General features: G+C 43.5%; 1 protein-coding gene across 4 annotated transcripts; it reads right to left on the bottom strand.

The window, feature by feature from the left end:
- Positions 1-3,860: 3,860 nt before the first annotated feature.
- Positions 3,861-18,798, bottom strand: PGAP4 (post-GPI attachment to proteins GalNAc transferase 4). Of its 4 annotated transcripts, XM_037373837.1 has the most exons (3): positions 16,764-17,888; positions 11,338-16,410; positions 3,861-9,642 (listed from the first exon to the last, which is right to left on the bottom strand). In XM_037373837.1, the coding sequence occupies exon 3, from the start codon at positions 9,513-9,515 to the stop codon at positions 8,328-8,330; it is 1,188 nt and encodes a 395-aa protein (XP_037229734.1). In that variant the 5' UTR covers positions 9,516-9,642; positions 11,338-16,410; positions 16,764-17,888; the 3' UTR covers positions 3,861-8,327. The 4 variants fall into 4 exon arrangements, with proteins under 4 accessions (XP_037229734.1, XP_037229732.1, XP_037229735.1 ...); XM_037373835.1 differs by lacking the exons at positions 11,338-16,410; positions 16,764-17,888 and adding an exon at positions 18,388-18,798; XM_037373838.1 differs by lacking the exons at positions 11,338-16,410; positions 16,764-17,888 and adding an exon at positions 17,900-18,380.
- Between the last annotated feature and the right edge of the window lie 1,872 nt (positions 18,799-20,670).

The raw sequence follows: 20,670 nt of genomic DNA, 5'->3' as shown, positions 1-20,670 counted from the left end.
TTCTCCTCTCACTGAGCAACACTGTCTTCATTAGGGTACTTCTTCCTTGAGCCTGTCTTTCCTAGAGCTGCATGCCAAGGTCAGTGCTTGCAGGAAATCTTAACAGTTTACACGCTGCCAGCAGTAGCAGTCTGTGACAGTCATCAGAGAAACCTCTGAAAAAGCTGAGGATAGAGCCCAACTGTAGGCCTTGTGCTTGTGTTGCTTTGTTTTAATATTCTCCTTCCTGAGCCATACCTTTTTGCTGAAGAATGCCGTGGCACATAACATATGGACATAAAGCCTTCCTTGCTTTACAGTGTTTGCTTTATATTCCATTTCTCTCGTCTTAGCAGATGAACCCCATGGTATATTAACATTTCTCCACCACAGAGGCATCTAGTATGGATTAAAAATACTTTTATTGAAAGAAAGTTATCCAAGACCCTCTTGAAAAAAAGGTGTCATACTGATGGTCTTTGTCAGGGCCACAAAGAAAATTAGAGTTTGAGTCCCATCATTCCTGGTTTGGTTAGAAGCTGTCACAGATACGAAAGTTAGAGGAAGTGTTTCTTTCCCAGTGTCATCTGTAATATGGTCTGACAGGATCTCACAGAAAAGCTAGAGCTTTTTTGAAAAATACAGTGGCTGACATTTAGAAACCACTTTAGATAATCTCCTGCTGTCTACCTTGAGTTCTTAATTCTTTCAGAAGTATATCTATATATTTCCAGGTGGGTAATGGCCAGTACATGCCTTTCTAGTCCTTCTGAGCCAATATCCAGCGCTTCAAGCACTAGGATTACAGGTCCTAGCAGAGATTCTGAGGACTGAGGAGGGAAAGTGAATGAACATGATGATTAGCTTTTTCTCTTAATTTAGGAATGGGAGCCTGTTTAGGGAAGAATATGGAATGAGCAGTCATGCTAGATAACATCACTGTAAGGTTCAGTACTATTAACATGCACACACATGGTCCTGACCATACTGTGCAGAACTTAGTGGTAGACTGATACTAAAATGGCACTGGAAAAGAGTATACACTTCCATCATCATAGCTACATTATTTGAGGATACTTATACCTCTAAAAATTAGGTTATAGTGGTATCGTGTGTCTTTAAATAGAGGAATAAGATTGCATTGTGAGGGGAATGCAATGTACTTGCATTTAACCAAGAAACTAACCTGCCCCATAAAAATACCACATCATTGTCTGCACTAATTATTCTATGGCAAAATTGGTGTATTATCCAAGTTATAAACCTGTCTCATTAAGTTAGTGTTTGAACTCATAGTATTGCCAACTCTCTCAGCTTTCAAGTCACCCAACTAATTTTGGATTGGTGTTTTTTTTTTTTGTTTAAACCTTTTTCAGAGTAACATAACGCAGCCACAGGGCTGTAGCTAGCAAGAGGTTGTCTGCTAGTGTGAGCACCCTTAGCAGAGGTGGCTACCTCTAGACGCTGCTTTGACAGAGGCTGAATTTGTGGCCATGGACAGCATGACTTTAATACAGGTGTACTGTACCAAACTGGAACATCTTGATGGCCATGGAGTAGGAGGAACACCAAAGCCCCGGTGGAAGTTGTGTTCAGAGGAATAATGACACAGGGCAGGAATCAGATTTGTGGCCTTCAGGAAAACAGGAGGCAAAGAGAGGCAGAGAACATGCAGATGAATTTTAAAGGGTTGCAGCTAACAACTTTCTGACAAAGTGGCTCAGTAGTGGCATGAAACAGATGCCCCTTTGTAGCCATCCACTGTTATTCATGTTGCCATCCATCTTACTGGTATGTGGGGTTTGTCTTCTGCAGTTTGTAGGGCTGGCCAGGCAGGCAGGGTTCTGTGTGGTAGCTCAGTTCCTGAGGAAGCACCAGCTCTTCTCTGCCTCCCTAGGTTTCCTCATCCCCCTCTACCTCTGGCATAAGAAGGGGGAAGGGGGACATACTGAAAAGGTCCCAAGTTGTGGATAGGGACAGGGAGAAAAGGAAGAGAGGGCAGCTGAAATATAAGAACAAGTACTCTTAGTTACTGGTATTCTTAAAAATAATTTTACAGACTATTGCAGACTGCTGATCCACTTTTCTAGTGAAGAAAATAAATCTTTTAATGGAGAAAGGATTACTGTTTTTTTCAGAGTTTTGGATGTGTAAGAATTGATTACTTAAATACCCAACTAAATATGGTGATTGAAGTTTTTCTGCATGGATTATGACTTTATCCATTAATGAGAAAGGTGATATAAGCAGTCTTGCAAGAAAAAAATCTTTATAGCTCACTCACATATGTGTTTGAAACATCACCACAAACAAGATGTATAACTAGTAAGAGAGCTTAAATGAAAACAGAAAATGGTGGTCAGGTATAAAAGGGATGGATAATGTTAAATCACAAGTGTCTAGCATTTCCTCTTACAAAGGTGGCACAGCACAAGTGAATGTTGTGTTTGAATGGCTTGGAGACTTTCCTGATGTTGCCTTTTCCACCTGAAATTACTGTACAAAATTTGACAGAAATATACGTTCAGAAATTTTAAAGACCACTAAAAACTGTCTTTACGGGTGGCTTGGGTTCTTACTTACATCTTAATTTGTGGTTCTGCTTTCTAGGGTTTGACAATGCAAGTACTGAATTTTCATACTAGTAATTAATTTAATTGCTGTCTTTGTTATATCCAACCTTGCTTTCAAAATCAGTTCTGCACTGAAGTTCTAAGTGAAGACTTGGTGGCTGAAGTACATTAAAATCAGTGGCAAGCCTGGTTTAAAGGCAGTGGGTAAAAACTGAAGAATTGCTTATGTTTCTTCAGGGTGATGACTGGGTTTTTTCTGTGTGTATCTAGCAGTATCATTCCAATATGGATTTTGCCTTTACTCATATTAACTAGCATTTTAAATGAAAATAAGTAAATGTGAAGAGATACAAACTGCAGTACATCTGAGAAAGAAAGAAAAGAAAGAAATGGATGGAGCCATTTCAGAGATTACATGGTGACCAAGAGAACAACAACAAAGTTAAAGCTTCCTTCTGCACTTCAGTAGATGAAGTACTATTAATCTTACCAACACTTCTGTATGTGGTCAGGCCTGTAAAAGGGTTTGAAATGGAATGGAAAAAAACACTGGAAGTTGGATGAATGTCTGGGTATAACACACATATACATGAGGAACACCTGGCTCTGTGTGCCCATAGAGATCACTGCCTGCATGATGGGGTTAAAGTCTAATCAGAGCAGACCTGAGCTGCATGGAGTCTGCCTCCTCCTCACCTCTCCACACCATGCTGATGTTTCATGTTTTCTGTACTCTGCAGCCTTGCTTAACCGTCTCAAAGTCCAGCTTGTTCATCCTTATCTAATCAGAGGTATTGTTTATTAAGTGGTTTGTTTTCCTCATTCACCTACAGCCCTCACTCCCATTGCAGAGAACCTGGCCTTTAACCCCACTGAAAGAAATCACTTGTATTACTGGCCTTACAGCAGTGTCTGCAGACATGTACATCAGGGAGGGTATGGAGGGTGTTGGGCTGAGCAGACTCAGGCCCAGAAAGAGCAGTGAGGGGATTGAACAGAGGTGGTTTGCTTGCTCTTCATTCTTTGCATTTGAAAGTTGAATTGCAACAAACTCTATTGGCTTGGAGTGAAAAACAGGCAAGCACATAACATTACTGTTATCAAACGCCAATTTTTTCATAGCAATTTCATCAACAGTGGGCATAGAAAACAGGGATACAACTTTTAATCAGGCTGCCAGTGGCAACATTTCTGGGCCGTACAAAACAGCTGTAAGAGGACATGAAGATAAATGCAGTAATGACACTGGTCTCTCAGCTCTTCTGTTGACATTTTGTTTTTAAAAAAGCAAATAAGCAAACAACTGGCTGCTATAATGGGAGACACTTAACTATTTATTACCTGTTTATCTAAGCAGCACATACAGCCAAAAAAAAGCACACTTAGGTGCTGCATGTTAACATTGGCATACAGTTTGCAAAATGCAAACTATAACACATGTCTGAAGTGGACCAGTTTGCTGAAAAGACCATGGTAGATGTGGTTTCTGCACTACTGGCCCAAACACTGGACACCATATGGCAGAAATTCAAAGAGAAAGTTGGCACTGAAGACTACACAGCTGGCCAGAGGCTTACTAACAGAGCAAGAAAATATAACACCACTTTTCTCTGCCAACATTTAAAAATCACCAGTCATTACAATGCTGGTAATACGGCATTCATAGCTTGCTATGCAGAACAAAGTCTTGGAAATGGACACAGATACTGCTCTTAGTCTTTAGGTACATGAATAAACTGGCTGATTGGGTGCATTCTTTCAAACCATGAGCTGTCAGGACAGTTTGTGGAAATGAAGTTACTCTAGCAACAGAGACACATGCAGTGAAGAAGCACAGACTATGAAGTACCTAATTCCATGTGCATTTTTGGCAGATGCATGTTTTAGTGAAGATTACTCAGAACCACATGTTGGGCCCTACCATCTGCTGAATTCAGATACATCTATAAAGCTGGTGTGGAAATACACAAAAACCCTCTTAACTTTGGGAGAGAAACTGCCAGTGCTTCTGTAACTACAACTGCGTACCACAGAAAATTACTTTTTTTTTTGGTGAAACGTGTAGTCTTTCAATACAAGAGTATACTAAGGTTAAATTCCAGCATTTAGAGCTTGATTTTATCTCAGGTCCCTATTAAAATGCCTCAGTACTTGATTGCAGAAGGGCCTGAGCAACCTGGCCTAGCAAGATGTGGTTTGAGTGGGGAATTGGACCAGACACCTTCAAAGGTTCTTTTCAACCTGAAGTGTTGTAGGAGCCACATCATTATATCCATGCAGATGCATGAACACACAGCTACCTTTCTCTTAGTCAAATATAGCAAGAAAAGAGATAGATCTGCCAGTCAGGGAAATGAACAGTGGCATGCAGAAAGAAGAGACTAACAGTTTGAATAGAAAGGTGGTTTATTTGGTAGAAAGTTTGTTAAATATCCTCAGAAAAAAAGTAATTCACCCTGCATCCAGCCAAATTGCTGTTGAAATACCCAGTCTAGCTCCTCACAACTAGAGGAGGGCTTTTTCCTTCCCTCTTCAAATGCAATGCCTTCTCACCGACATTGATACCTACTGCAGTTAGAAAATCCTCTTGGGCTTCTAATCTCAGAGACCTATCAATTTATGCTTTCTGTTCTTTCTGCCAGAATCATGCTTATGTTGGACATGCCTTGGAAACAAAGGCAGTTTTTGTTTAATTGAGTAACTTCCCCTGAATTGTCTTGGACAATAATGCCTTCAGTCCTGCTGTCTGGCCCTGAAACTTCTGGTTCAAGCAGCAGTTGCTGCATTGAAATGTAGTCTCCAAACTACTAGTAATGAACCAACACTCACAAAAATTTGTGGTTTTGTTTCTAAATAGTCACTAAGTTTGTTTTAATGTGAATAAAACCAAACTCTTAAGGCTGCATTTCAAGGAATTGATGCTAGGCCCTGAACTTCTGTAGCCTGAGATATGGCAACTCAGCTCCGCTCCCCTGGTAGAGAAGAGAGGGAAAAGGCTTGTGTGATTGAAGCTCCATTTTTAGCCCCAACTGTGGAACAAAATCCAACAAGAATTAAGAATTCACAGTAACCTCCTCACTTTCTGTTCCAAGGACGAAGTACACACCTCTGACTTGTCATTTCTAATAGAATATGTGGCATAGAAAATGGAAACAAAAATCCATCAACTTGTGAAAGTTCAGAGGCAGCAGAACGAACACTTGCCTGAGATGCCACATTGGCATGGTGGGCACTGAACAAGTACCTGAGAAAGCCCCCACCAGACTCAGTAAAAGCACCTCTGTTCTAAAGGGGAATGGGGCACTTAAGGAAATTATTCCAGAAGAACCTGAAAAATACATTAATCTGCTTCTTGCATAAAGGAGTTAATTCTGAATAGTTTTGTCTGAAACACTCACTGGCAGGTTCAAGTTCTAAGCCCTCTGCATACTGCTTGGTTTCCAAGTCAAATTGTTTTGTCTCTTACACTCTGAAAATTGTCTTCTGGTTTAGAAGGGATGCCTCAAATTCATGTTAATTTTCAGCTATGAAGCTCAGTGAAATTATTGACCATCCCTGGGCTTCTAGGACAACAAATAAAGCACTACTGGGCAAACAAGGAAAATAACTTTGAGACAAATGGATAAATCATTTCCCACATCAAAACATTTATTAACTGGATACAGTTAGTTGGTTTCTTTCTCTTCCTTCCTCCTTTTTCCTTTCCCTGTTCCATTTACTGTACCTTGCTGTGAGATTTTCTTTGCAAAAATGAGCATGAATGGACCCTCATGAAAAGAACAGGACATTGCCCTGGATTTGTATAGTACGAAGACAGAAAAAGAGTGAAAAGAAAGCACACCATGCTGAAACATTCACCGCTGAAGATGCATAAACAAGCTGGCACTTAGTGGAATAAATATACAATGATGCTCAAATCCTGCCATCCTAACCATATTATAGTAAAGCCTGAGAGTGGTAAAAGCCACCTGCCACTGTGTGACCACTCCAGTATCTTTGGGGTTTTCAGCAGCTGGGAATAAATTGTGGTCCTGGTTGTGCAACTTTTCCTGTGTCCTCCGACGGGAGAGGTGCTTTGCCTTTGGAATGACATGGAATCCACACATAATTTTCACTTGCATCTGATTTTCAAAGGTCTTTTAAAAGTATCCCAACTGACTACTAAGAAAGCAAAGCACTACTCTGTGTTGTGAAGCCATTTCTCAGCTAACTTGCATTATGCATTTGTGTTGTGTGATACCCATGGCACACTGACAGCTGGAGGTTTGCAGCTTTCTTTGGTTTCATCTCTCAGGAGTTTTATGTCTTTCACATCTGTAACCAGACTTGTTAAGAGCTTAAGGCATAGATCACCTGCGAGAGACTGGGGGAAAGAAAATTCAAAGTAGAGCTCTTGCTTTACCAAAAACAAAAAACCAAACAACCCCCATTGACCAAAACTTGACAAAAATATTGTACTGGGTTCATTCAAATGTTAGGAATATGGTTTCAAAAGTAGTTCAATCAACTCCACATACAAGTGAATTTGATTCAAAGGCCACTACAGTCTAGGTGGGCTTCTCATTAGACATACAGTTTAGTGCCAGTTTTGATTTGGAGATCTCTGTCACCTACATGTTTCTATATTTAACTGTGCCCACAACTGTGGTAAAAAAACCTATCCCAAATGTCTAAGAACCAGAGCACATTAAGTTAATGGGTCAGTATCGGAGAGGCCCCACGATGTATTGTGCTATTGCTGCTTGTTTTTCATGAACAGCTAGATTTGTTTCTTACGGGTATTTTACTTGCTGCCAAGAGCAGTGAACGAACCACTTAGGCTGAGCTGTGAACTGCAGCTCCAAAATGGAATGAGGATCCTGCACAACAGCAGCACATGATCTAATCTTTCCTTTGCCTCTGTGCTGACAGAAGTCAAGGTAAACTCATGTTGAATGTCTAAGTCCAATCAGTAACTGATAAGGCCTCTTCTAATGACCTGGATCCACTACAATTAGTGATGATACCAACCAACACAGCAGTCATCCTATGTTGTTTATAATGTCTGTAATGTATCAAAGAAAACATGCATGTGTGACCTGGCTGTTTAACATCAAGGGCTATTAATCTTTTCCTGTATCGACCTTCAGAGGTGACCTTCAAAACTGCAGAGGCTTTGTTTTTAAGAGCCTCTGTTCCAAGAAAATGGAGTGGGAAGGGTGGAGGCACAGATAGGATCTGTAGGGGGAGACAGTAACAAATGGATCTAGGCAAAATAGGTAGGAGAGTTGACACAAACCCCTGCTGCTTTTGAAGGGTCTGCTCAAAACCATAGCTTTGAAACAGAGATCAGACCTTTGTAAGGATGGGAAAATAAGGGCTTTTCCTCCTTGCTAGTTTGAATTTGAAATGTTGACTTTGCCCAGTGTTGATTCCTATTGCCCTAAGATAAGGACTTCTGTAAACAATGTAAAGGACAGTAGGCAGTACAGCTGTTTATATTGGTGTGAGAGCTTTTCCCCAGGAATGATTAAGGAGGGTAGACAGTCCATACCCTCAGCCGGAATCCTCCACTCCCCTCCCATATGGTGGATGGTGATTAGTTCCAAGTATATATTAAATATAGTCTGCATGTACATAAGCTTATTTTTTATGAGACTTTTTTTTTAAAAGATATTCTTTGTTCACCTGGAGGTACAAGCAAGATGCCCCGTGCAGGCAGCACATCATCTGAATGTACACACTCTGCTCTGTGGCAAGTTCTCTGGGCTTTGTGTCTGGAAAGGCATGTACAGATCACAGCAGTTTTGGGTTGTTGTTTAGCCGAAGGCTGGAATACATTCCTACATGCCGGACCAGGTTGGGTTCCACCACATAGGCATTCTCCCCCTTCGTATGCAGCAGTGAGTAAAGGGCAATATCCTTAGCAAAACCCTGGCGGCAGTGCAGACCCCTCAGGTAACCTAAGGCACGGTGGGCAGACGGAGCAGAGAAAAGCATGGCAGGCGTGCAGCACTCCGTGACTGGCACGATATTATACAGTGTGGGGGCCAGCCGGCGCAGCTCCAGCATGTAATGCCGTCCCACTAGCTCTGACAAAGCCATACTGTACAAAGCAAAGAACAAGACAATGGGCCAACTAAGGCTGGAGCGCCCAGTTGCCCAGGAGTACACCCAGCTCAGCACAGGCCCCATAAACATGCCCAGACCTAGCCACTCAAGGATTCTCATGGGTTCAGGGTTGAAGTAGCGCTGAAGCCTCTCAGGATGGTAAAGCTTGAAGTAGAGTGCATCTCTGAGGTATGGTTTGGAAAACCGGGCCAACAAGAGATGCTGCAACACAGCAAATATCTCCTCCTCTGGCACAGCATCATCTTCCACTACAAGGATGTACTCTGGGTTGTATGCCAACAGTGACTGCTCAAGGCAGAAGACATAATCCTGCTTCTCCTTCTCAAACTGGTTCGCTCTGGGGTCAGCCTTCTCCCCAGTTTTGTCCCGACTGATCAGAGGAAAGAAGCTGCTAAGCAGCTTGACATCCTGATGGCTGCTGGGGTCTGACTCCACATTACAGAGGAGGAGGCGGTGGCTCTGGCAACGCGCACCACATTTCTGGAGGAGGTAGTGGAAGCGGGAGGCCACTTGCAAGACATAGTGGAAATCATTCTGCCTCTGCACAGTGATGATGGTGACCAGCAGCAAGGGCTGAAAGGTGTCACTGCCAGATGCCTCAGAGGCATTTTGCATCTGCAGCTTCTCAAAGTAATGGAGGGCAGCCTGGCCCTCCTGCTGGTTCTGCTCCAGGAACTCCTGGCTCATGGGGTTCAGGTGCCAGCGCCGCAAATAGAAGTAAGAGTGGAGGAGCCGGTGGCAAATCAAAGGTGCGAGCACACCAAATGTCACCACAGTCAGTGTGAAGAGATGGATAAAAGGACTGGACCAACGGCACCACCGTCCACAGAGCTGCCAGGCTTGGTGTAACATGGCTGCTGCAGAAGGAGGGCACTCCTGCTCTACTCATGCCCTTGTTCCTTCACTTCCAGTGCATCCTCCCTGGATTGCAAGGTATCAGTGGGGCAGCTGCTGCCAAACCTGCATAATTTGTCCAAGCCTAGACAGGAAAAAAAAAGATTATTAATCAAATAGGAACTGTCAGGGTGGGACGACCATGATTTGAGAAAATGGAAAGCTAAGGGCTAATCACTGAGTAAGCCAAAGTAAAAGGCTCCTGAGAAGTCCCTTGTATATCACAGAACTGTCATGTGAGGTGAAGGAAATATGAGCCAAACTAATTTTCCAAGCAAAGTGCCCCTAAGGCCTTTTCAGCATGTAGAAACTCTGATCTGACTTAGCCAGACAGGACTTTTTGTATTTGTTAATGCTTCGAATACATAACAAACAGGCAACACGGATGCAGGATGTGTCAAAACTCTTTCTGTTAAAGGCAGAGAACTTACATACCACTACCTGGTCACAGTGACATAGTATGACCTGGGTCATAACCAAGAACCAAAGCCAGACCTCTCATATCCTAGCCTAGCACATATTTGAGACAAACTTTTACCTCTGTGGAATGACACATGCTTCCCTTCTGTTCCTCACACACTTCCAAATGCATGCTTTTCCACTTTACTCCCCACAGTGTGAAGCAAGATAACAAAGATACCAATTTACTTCACTAAGGGCATGTGTATGCTAAGTGTACTGTGTGTGTGTCTGTCTCTCTCAGATGTCTCCTCCTCTCTAGACCCTGTGAAATACACAGTCACAGCAACATTAACAAGTTGCAATCGAGCCATTAATTTAAAGGCTTGTAACTTAAAATTGTCTTTAATTTAAAACTGGATATTTTTTTTTTTTGTATACACACACTTGAAGCAAACATCCACCTTCACAAAAATTAGGTTTTGCCATATTTGGCTTTTCTGTTCTGCTTTTCTGGGCTGCTGTGAACACCTAACAGCTTGGCTGTCAGAAGCTTACACAAAATCAGGGCAATAAGGCTGTTCAGATGAATTCTCTTGTGCCAGTAATTTCCCTTTTTGATCTTCTGTTTGACTACCCCTTTTATTTTCCATTCCCTCTCTTCATGAACAGAGTTATTCATGCTCCTCCAGCTGCCTGACTGTACACCATTCAGTGGAGTTTCTCCCATTTTTAACCTGCCTTCACCAAGTTCTGATCATTAAATGGTGCTCCCAGACCAAAATGTCATGCTTGTTTTCTTATCTGCACTGTCTGAGGCAGCCTAAGCAATGATGTGTGGATGGAAAGAAACCAGGGCCGTGGCTTTTCTTCTCTTAGAAGAATGGACCACGTATAACAAATGACTCAGAGGGTCATCACTGAGCAGGGTCTAATTCTGGGACTACTCAAACCACCCCTGGATAGACTGTGACATCAGTGTTGTGCTATATTATGATTCACAAAACCACAAGATTTCAAAAGATTTAATATAATTAAATAGAGACAACACATTTACACACCAAGGCATAAGAATCTGCAGCATATTCCCATATAGGTGGTTTTTTTTCCTTCTGATTGTGCAATCCTGTTTCACAGACACTGCATTGTGTTGCATCAGTGGACTCTGTAAGGGCTTTAAAGGTGATAGCTGCATGTCAGCTGCCAGATCCACGCCATGCCGATTCAGGACATGAAGACCTGAAATCCATCAGATGCAAAGACCTGGCATTAAAATGCATTTAAAAACCAGGGCTGTCCCTCTTATTTTCTGTTAGCCAGTTACAAACATTAAGGGAATACACCAATGCAGAATCATATTCTATAGCTCACAATGACATACTTTTGAGCCTTCTCTTGATGGAGTAGCATTGTTGGCACCGTCGCTAAGTCAGCCTCCAAAGCGAGGGCACAGTGGGAAAAGGAGATGAAGAAAAGCCATGAGGTAGTTCAGTTCTCGGTGAGTAAAGAAACTCACTTTCCATCTGCCAGCTGAAGGTCTGACTTACAAACACTACGAGCCTGCGGTGAGCTCTGTAGTTCTCGGGATATACACTGAAGCGTTAATAACCCCCGCCGAGCAAGAAGCCTCCGCCCTCATGCCGCCTTCTAGTGAAAAGGGAGAAATGGCTGTCATGTCTTCCGCAGCAGCAGCTGAGCGGTGGGGGCTGCACCCTCAAGAGACAATCAAAGGGATGCTTGCCGGGGGTTTTGCTCTTCTGCAGCCCGTGTTCCAGGTCAGGCTCACAGGCACCATGCGCGGGTACCTCGCAGGCCCCTGCGGGGGGACGCCCGTGACCTCGCTGCTGCCGGCCGCCCTCAGCCGGCCCTGCCCGCGGGGAAATCTGTGCTGGGACCCCACCTGCCGGTGCCCCCGCTCCTAGCACGCAGCAGGGTAGGTAAGGTGGTGCAGACAAGCACCACCCGCTCGGGGAGGCATCGCCTGGCTTCATACAAGAAAGTCACAAACTCTGAAAAAGCACATCGGACTGGAGGCCAGCCATGCAGGTCAGTCTCACATCCACATGCGTTTCTGACTCACCCTGGCATTACCTCGTCAGTGAACAACTCAAGATCTTAGAGCTCTTACTCTGATTTTGCAACTTAGAACAGCTAAAGGAAAACCACCACCAAACAGGCACTTTTGCCTCTTTCCACATCTTCCTCTGCTGCCTGGGCTGTTAGCACTCACATTGACTGACAGACACACCATTATCAGTTTATTTGCAGAGGAAAAGACTATTTTCCTTGGGTAGCGGAATAACCAGATAGACAAAAAAAAATGCTCAGGAGCATACTGAAGTGGGTTGAATACTCCAGTTGATGCCAAAAACAAGCTGAAGGATCCAAAAAAGAGAAGAGATGCTGCTCTTCTCCCCACTTCTTGGGTGTAACACTGGGAACCCAAGAGTTCCAAATAGAGATAGAAATATCTTGCTTATACAGAGATAAAGTTTGATCTTATCTTTACAGAGTTTCTGGTCAGGCTGTTTTCTGCCCATTAGGATGGTTCTGACTTCACAGAAGCTGTTCTGGTTTTAGAAGCTGTTGGTACTGTCACTTTCACTTTTTCCCCCTTTTTGGGGGGAGGGGGGAATCTTGTTTGTTCTTCTTTCAGTGGCACTTCTGACAGAACAAGGAAGTTTAAGAAAAGCAAGAATCGGAATTAGAATTTATAATACTTTAAAAACACCTGCATTAATTCCGAATAGTAACTACTTTGCAACCATATAAATACTTGCTGTGGAGGCCACTTTTATGTATCTTCCGTGTAGAACTGAGCCATTGCTTAAATGTGTTTACAAGCTATGGTGATGTAAAGCTATATATTTGCCTTGTTTCTTTTCTTAGATCCTTATGACAAAGATTCCTTCCACAAGTATCTGGTTCCAAATCTTATGTTCCCATATTCATTAGTCCCCTAATTATTTGGCTGAATTATACTGTTCAGGAAAAAGTTACCTCTGCACACATTGAAGAAGAGTAGAAAAATTAATAACATCCTCATTAGGGTTCAGAATATGGCCTGCTATGCTAGTGCTTTAAAGGAGCAAGTTCACTTTCTGTCTGCTCCAAACTCCTCTCCACAGAGGTATTCCTACAGGTAGGCACTCCTGGAACAAAGCTTCCTACATGTTTCAAAGCTGCAAAATTTTAGGAGGCTTCTGGAGAGCTAATGTAAGAGAGGGCATCTGTCTTCAACTGCTGTTCTGTGAAAAAAGGCCATAATTATTCCTTCATGATTTCAATATTAAATGATTCCTTTTTGTCTAACTACACTTCTTAGCAGTGTCAACAGGAAAAGCCATTCCTTTCCCAACATAAAAACAGCTGGATTAAGTCATGTGGTCAGAAGCCATAGCATCATCTCTGCATGAAACAAAGGCAGGCTCTCGGAAAATGTCATGGGAAGGCAAGCTGTTAAGAGTCCCCACCTCAGCCATAATAACGGTAGCCAGTAATGATGTTCACAATCTGCAGTTTTGCCTTGTGTGTTGATTCTATAGTGGCATCCCAACTTGAAACCTTTGTGCAAAACACACTCCTACACCCCAACCTAGCATTGTGCAAAGAAGCCGCAACCTCATGACCAAGCATCTCTGGCACAGACAATAGCTTTGTCTGGGCTGCGATACTGTTAGTGCACCAGCAAACAGTCCTGCTTGAATCTGAGGAAACTGATGCAAGCTTCACAAAGTCATAAAGACCCATATAGATCTCCTCCTGTTTCATATATGCATGCACACAGCTGACTGTTGTGTACAGATATCCTCAGCTTCAAAACCTACCTCCCTACCATGAGTTGATCCCTATTACTGGACCAGATGGCCAGCTTTTCTCATCTGCAATTCCCCTTGTTTTCTGACAGCTTTTAGTAGGTCGGGTGCCAGATAATACTTCTAAAATGTGTTCAGGCTTGCCTTGAAAACTGCAGTGTCTAGTAGAAGCCAAGCAGTCACAGATCTGACCATTATACTTTGATGCCAAACTGGGAGTTGGGCTCCCTAGAAAATACAAACCATCCTGGCAAAAGCTGTGTTTCTAAAAACATTCAGCAGAGTCTTTATGGCAAGAACTCAGTAGTTGTTCTTTCTTTGTATTTTACTAGCAGGTACCAAATACATCTTACCTCTTCTACTTCAAGCACTGCTTAAAGAAGTTGTCATTATGTTGTTTCTAGACAATGAATGTCCAATAAGCCAGGCTGTTTCATTTAACTTTCACCTAAAGTGCTACCTGCTACAGCAAAGACCAGGGCTGGTGGTATGCATTTGATTTCTCAGTTCTCTTAGAACTTTAATTTTTGTTTCTTATAGTCTATGTATTAAAGGCATACAACACTGTTATGGTCCAACAGATTAATGATAACCTGAAGCATAAAAGAAGTGGAGGGGGAAGTGGAGTGGGTCTGGACTTGGCCCTTTGAAGGGCTTACATGGTGTAAGATGCAGACATCAATGGCACAGCCATTTGTTTTGATCTGCCACTCCTCAGAGCGTGTCAATGAACACAGAAATTTCTGTTCAAGGAGATGGAATTTAAGCACTATTAGAAAAGTGAAATGTCATGTATACAGAAGGAGTAACCCTGTCCATTTAGGAAAAACCAGGAACCGCAGAACTGCATCCTTAATGTAAATTTACTGATAGGCTGGCCTGCTTTTCTCATTTAATTGTAGTTAATTTTTAAAGGTTGTTCACAGAAATCCAGTGAATAGTTCGAAAGTTATGGAAGCAAGAGGCAAGGTACACGGATGTGGCAGCTGGAAGATCCTGCCCCCATTTCCCTTGAACTAAGAGGGTAAAACTATGCCACTAGTGAAGCAGGCTATGAACTGAACGTATACCAATTACAGTTATTTCCCCAATTCTGTGTTGCTTCTCTTGTGTATTAATTTTCCTCTGGCACATAAATCTGAAGGGATCCCATTTTTCAACACCTGCTGACCTGGGTGCCTCTCTGCTATGAAATGTCATGGGAAAGAAATGCCCTGTCCTGTTGCTATCAAGCAGTAAGGTCAGTATTCACATGAAGTGGAAGTGGAAAGCAGCCTGCAGAAGAGAGTTCTGCAAGATTAATAGCTCAACACAGAGACTTAAGGTAAGGAGTTTTGTGAGGACCTGTAATTTGAAGATGATGCCAAAGGTCTACATGGCTTTCAAATTAATTATGCAATCTGTATCTGTCTGAATTTACATTTTCTTTTGTGCCAGAGGTTAAAAAAAGGGCACATTGTTAGAGAATTTGGTAACGATCTGTGTAAGAACTGCTGTGTATTCACACAGAGATCTGCAGAGTCTTAAATGTGGCTTTTGGTTTGAGCTCACTTGTGCTTTAGTATAAAAATTAAATCCCTATTTGTTAAAAAAATGAAAATTGTATTAGACAAAGCTGCTGCTAATAATGGTACCAGCTATTACCTTTTGCTGTCTGCTCTTGGAATCTCAGAGCTAAATGTGCACTGACTCATCAGAGATGCTACAGATAATCTGTATTTTAGCTCCCTGTGTCACAGTCTTTTGCTAAAATAAGACAAGGGCCCCTGCATGCAAGACACAGTACACAAATACGGAAAGATGCGATTTCTGCCTTAGTGTTGCTTAGTTTGAAAATACAAAAGATAGGACGGAATCTGTTTTTCCCAGATAGGTAATATATCAGCCTGGTTTTTTGTAGTTTAACCATACTGGTAATCCACACAGGTAAATTATTTAGAATAGCTATTCAAAAAACAGCTACTAAATGTGGTATGCTGAAGTAATTGCAACTCTTTTCAAATTAAAGCAATCTGAACAGATGAGGAAGACGAAATCTTGGTCTTGGAGAAGTCTGTCCAGAAGGAGCTATTTCAGAGCAGGAGGAGTGAAGTATCCCACCGTAGCTATTGTGGAATAGTTCTTCTGTCATAGCACTTCTATTCAATTTCTATACACAACTGTACCCTTGGGGCTTGCTAGGAAACCAGCCATTTCACAGTCTGTGAAAGAGCAATGTGCAGATTAAATTAGGTCCCCGAGTGCCTGTGGTTTGGGAATGTGCCAGGTGCACCCCTTCTAACTTAGTGAAGCAACACTTCGATCCAGGCATCACCCACAAACCATCCCTGCTGTGCAAACTGTGCAAGGCCACTGTCTTCTCAGGAGCTAAGGAGTCTAGACCATGCCTTAGGAGGAGCTAACAGCACTGTGCTAGCCGGGGCTGGAAGTAGAGCAACCTAGAACTGCTACAGCTGCACCCCTGCACACACGCCAAAGGGGAGCTGACTACGAGTCAATCCTTTACACTACAGGAATCTGGAGCACTCTGAGCTCTCTTGTGTGGCAGTGGGCTTCATGGCGATGGTCTCTCCTTGAGCAGGAATGCCTCTGAAGTTTACTCCTCAAGGCCGAGAGACCGCTTACCCAGCATCTGATATCTATAGTGAGGTAAGCACATTTCATATTAGGCCTAAGAGTATATTGTATGCTAGTGATAATTATATATCCAGCTATAGCTTAAGTCTTAGAAGTGTAGTAAGTAGCAGGCTGTTTGACTGTCATCTAATCATCATTTAAATCATTGTTGAAATCATCAATTAGATTGTCATTCAATTACCATTTCATGCCAGCTTAATTTTCAATTATTGTTAATTCATTGTTAAATCACTGCTTAATTATAATTCAATTACTGTTTAATCTTTATAATTATTACCATTTGATAATCGTTTAATAATTAATAAAATATTTTAGTTAACCCCACAGTGATGACTGACTTCTTTTAATACTTCACCTGTGACGACAGAGCAGGGGGTGTGGGTGTATGAATGGCGGGATAGAGGAATAAAAGGGAAGAAGTGTCATGATGGCTGCTAACACAGAAAATGTTGCAGCTTTACTGTTGTTCATTTTTGACTGCAAAGAATAACACACATTAATAAGGAAGTAAGATACTATTTTTGTGACCAAAGGCCTTTGATGATAAGGCTGTAAGCTTCCTGTTGGGATAGGTTTATGTAACAATAAAAATCGAGACCTATACCAGACAATAACCAGAATATCATGACTCTAACTGCTGCGCGAAAGAAAAGATGTTTAGCCATATTGATGAACAGCATACCTCTTTTAAGAGACACTGTCTACTCATGTTAAACAGTACTACTGACTTTTTCTCTGTATTCACCACTTGTGTCTGAGGAATACAGAGTCTCCCTTGCCTGCAACATATGAAATGGACTATTTATCCTGCATAGAAAGGCACAGTAAATGGGATGTCCTGGTTCTGGGGGATGCTGGTGATCTCTTTGAGCCCCAAGGGAAGAAAATGGGATAAATACTGTAGCTGAAAATAGTCTGTTATATAATTAGTATTGCCCTTGTTGGACGAACAAGAAAGCAGCAGATTTCACATGTGCAGGAGTGTATTCCTCCTGGGGTTTGTGCTTGCAAATGCTTGCCGAACCTGGTGTGCCTTTATGGCAGCCCACTGGTTGCACATAAAATTATTTTCTCAGTGCCTGTACGAGAACAGGCCAGCCCATGAACCTGCAGTGCACGCCGGTATAGTTTCATATTTTGCTGCACCATCAGCACAGCTGCAAATTTCCTACACAGACAACGATTTTGTGCTCCTCTCTCCCTTTGGGAGAGCTGCCAGGTAGCACAAGGTGACCCTTCAAGCACCAGGATTAACAGCAGTTACCTTAGTGATGATGGTCAGAGAGGAGAGGGCGTTAGATATGCAAAGCTGATCCTCCTCGACCCCTGCCCTCCTTGCAGAGCAGCCGACACACTGGTGTTATTTCAGCGTGTCCAGCTCTCAGAGTTCTGACCACAGAAATTCTGGCCAGGGACTCCTCTGGGTGGCATCAAGCACAAAGCAGGAGCTGGCTGGGGTTTCTTTTTGTTTTCCTTAAGAGTTCCACTCACCTCCCCTAACGGAGGGGCCGTTCCCTTCGGCCCAGCCAGGCTCTGGCCACCGTCTTTTCTGCTTGTCACCATGTACGGTCACATCCTCAAAGCAGGCACACAGAACACTTTCCTGTTCCCTGCAGGCTTTCCGCTTCCCTCCTCGCTCGGGTGCCTCAGCCACGGCCGCCAAGCCCCGCTGGCTCCCGGAACACATGCCCTTCCTCGCCGCCAGTGCCCCGGTGCCTCCCCTCGCCCACCGCCCCGCACGGCGGGCGAGGCAGAAACGCCACCAGCGCCCCTCCCGCCGGCGCCGGGGCAGGGTGCCTCCCCCCCCGCAGGGAAGGGCGCACAGCCCGCCCGGGACAGCCCCGCCACGCGCGGATTTCCCGCCCCCTCGGCACCCCGGAGCGCCCCGCAGCCGGGCAGCGCCGGCGGCACCGCGGGTCCCCACGGCCGCTGGCGGCTGGGGCCGGGGGTGCTCCATGCAGCTCCGCTTTCTGCTTTACCTTGCCGCTCTGCCTATTGCTCACTTCTCTCCAGCAAATTTTTCTCCTCCCTCTCGGGCAGTGAGGGTGGGATTAAAGGCATAAAAGCCTAAACATGTGACTACGCCGGCACGGAGATGCTCGGAAGGAGGGGAAGGGGAGCTGTCAGGAGTGGGAAACCGAGAACCAGAGAGGGGTGAGGTCTGTGAAAACAAGTTAGGAAGCAGGAGAATTGTTCGCGCTCCAGAAGGACTCCCATCCCGGGGCAGAGTCCGCAGTGCAGCCGGAGCCCCTTATTCCAGCTCTGTGGTTCCCGAATTTTCATCAGGAGTGGTGAAACGCCAGCCAGGGCTGTGCTGCAGAGCCCGGTGGTCCTCTACAGCTGCACAAAGCTCCCAAAGCCTTTACCGAGCCAGGATTTCAAAGTGTACTCCACGCATGTGTCAGGTGTATTTATCAGCTCCCATGGCCACGCCTTTGCGGCACTGCCCCGTCTTGCTCTTTCTGCGTGGCTCCCATCCCTCCCTTGTCGGTAGCCGGTGCAGTTTCTGGGCTGCAGCTCTGCGCTCTGTTTCAGCTGTTCATCAGCTGTCCAAATCAAGACGCCTTACTGCATGGAGAAAAAGATTGCTCCCTACATACTCAAGGGGAAAGTCAGTGCTTCGGAGTGGCCGGCAGAATGTTTAACGTGCATGTCACCCATGCTATGTAAAAATGCTAAGCTTTCACTGTGTTAATCTGTAATTAATTCATTACAGATGTAATCATTGAAGTGGGGAGGTTCATCAGCTACACCAAAATATGTATCAGCCTGTTCAGGGTCCAAAAATATCATCAAACTGACCCAAGAGTACCTCTGACCTGTGTTCATTTCCCCTCCTCCTTTTCTCTTGTCTTCCATTTCCATGTTCTTCCGCACATGTACTTTTTGGCCCTGATACAATAATACTTCATTATATAAATTGTTTCTAACTACAGTTATCTGAAACATGCTTCAGAGGAAGTCCTGTGTCTTTCATTGTAAGAACTACTTAGTTCTCAGCATGCAGCTCTAGAAAAAGTGTATGTATTTCAGGTAAATTATTTTCAGGCTCTGACCTCTCTTTTAGGAAAAATTGGGGGGGAAAAAACAATTAAAAAAGAAAAAAATCCCTTACGCTGTTTCAGTAAACCACCATGTTCTGTTCTGCACAGCTAGAATTTTGCTAGAGCTCAGTCCTATAAACAGAAGCTTGTAGCATGATACATGTTTTTAGTTTTAACATACAAATTTATATTATTCCCTCTAATAAGCATTATGAACAAAGGAACTCGGTTATGCATGTCTGTGGTCCTTACTTCTTACAACTGGCAAAAGCTATCCCTCAGCTGAGGCTTATTGCAAAGACAACATGGATAAAGGGGAGAAAACCCCAGAGGAACGGTAATGCTCATAACGATAACATAGTCAAGCACTACATTTGGGTTCCTTGAGTGACTTGCTCTCCTAGCAGAAGAAGAGGCATGCTGGAAAGTCCACAGGCTTAGCTAGATGCATGTTACTTACTCTTGAAAATAACAAGACAGTAGAAGTTTCTCAGGTGACTTCCTTTCCAAAATCCCTCTTTGCTGACCACTTCTTTTTCTACCAGTTTTTAATGACAGTGATTCATAATTGACCTTCTACTTAAATGCTCTCATGGCTGCAAACACTGATGCACTGGAAACACAATAGATCCTGGAATAGAACAAAGGCAAAAGGGTATATAAGAGGATCCAAGGTGGGAAAGAGATTATAGATTCTTGGGAGGTCCATTAGCATGTTCTTCTCAGGATCAGAGTTGCAGAATTTGTGAGAAACAAACTGGGTTTTTTTCCGCTTCTCTGTCAGCATGTGCGTGGGAGAGTGACTATTGAGACATCAGCAGAAACACATGTCACATTGCACCCAGTATTATTGCCTTCCAGATGGGGTTTCAGCCAGCAGAACAATTTGGTGGTAATAAATTAACAGGAATGGACCAGAAGGCCTTTTCTTCAGGAACTGATATTTAGGTAACTAATTTTGTGAGCAGCCTTTCTGCATAGTTTTCTCTGCTCCCATGTAGCTTACATGCCTGCCTTTCAGGGAACACTTGACTTTCCTCCTTAAACACTTACTTCTAGAACAGCTTCTGTTAAACCTGAAAGACTGAGAAAAGTCACAAGTGATTTTGGGGCCATGGCAGAGTTTAAACAGTCTGTCATCCCTGACTACTCGTTCTTATCACAGTGCTGTCTTCCACTGTGTGCCAGCATAAGGGAGATGGATCTGGCTGAAAAATA

The sequence above is a fragment of the Falco rusticolus genome, chromosome Z (genome assembly GCF_015220075.1).
Source record: "Falco rusticolus isolate bFalRus1 chromosome Z, bFalRus1.pri, whole genome shotgun sequence".
NCBI lineage: Eukaryota > Metazoa > Chordata > Aves > Falconiformes > Falconidae > Falco > Falco rusticolus.
This window is presented reverse-complemented; position numbering and strand designations above follow the sequence as displayed.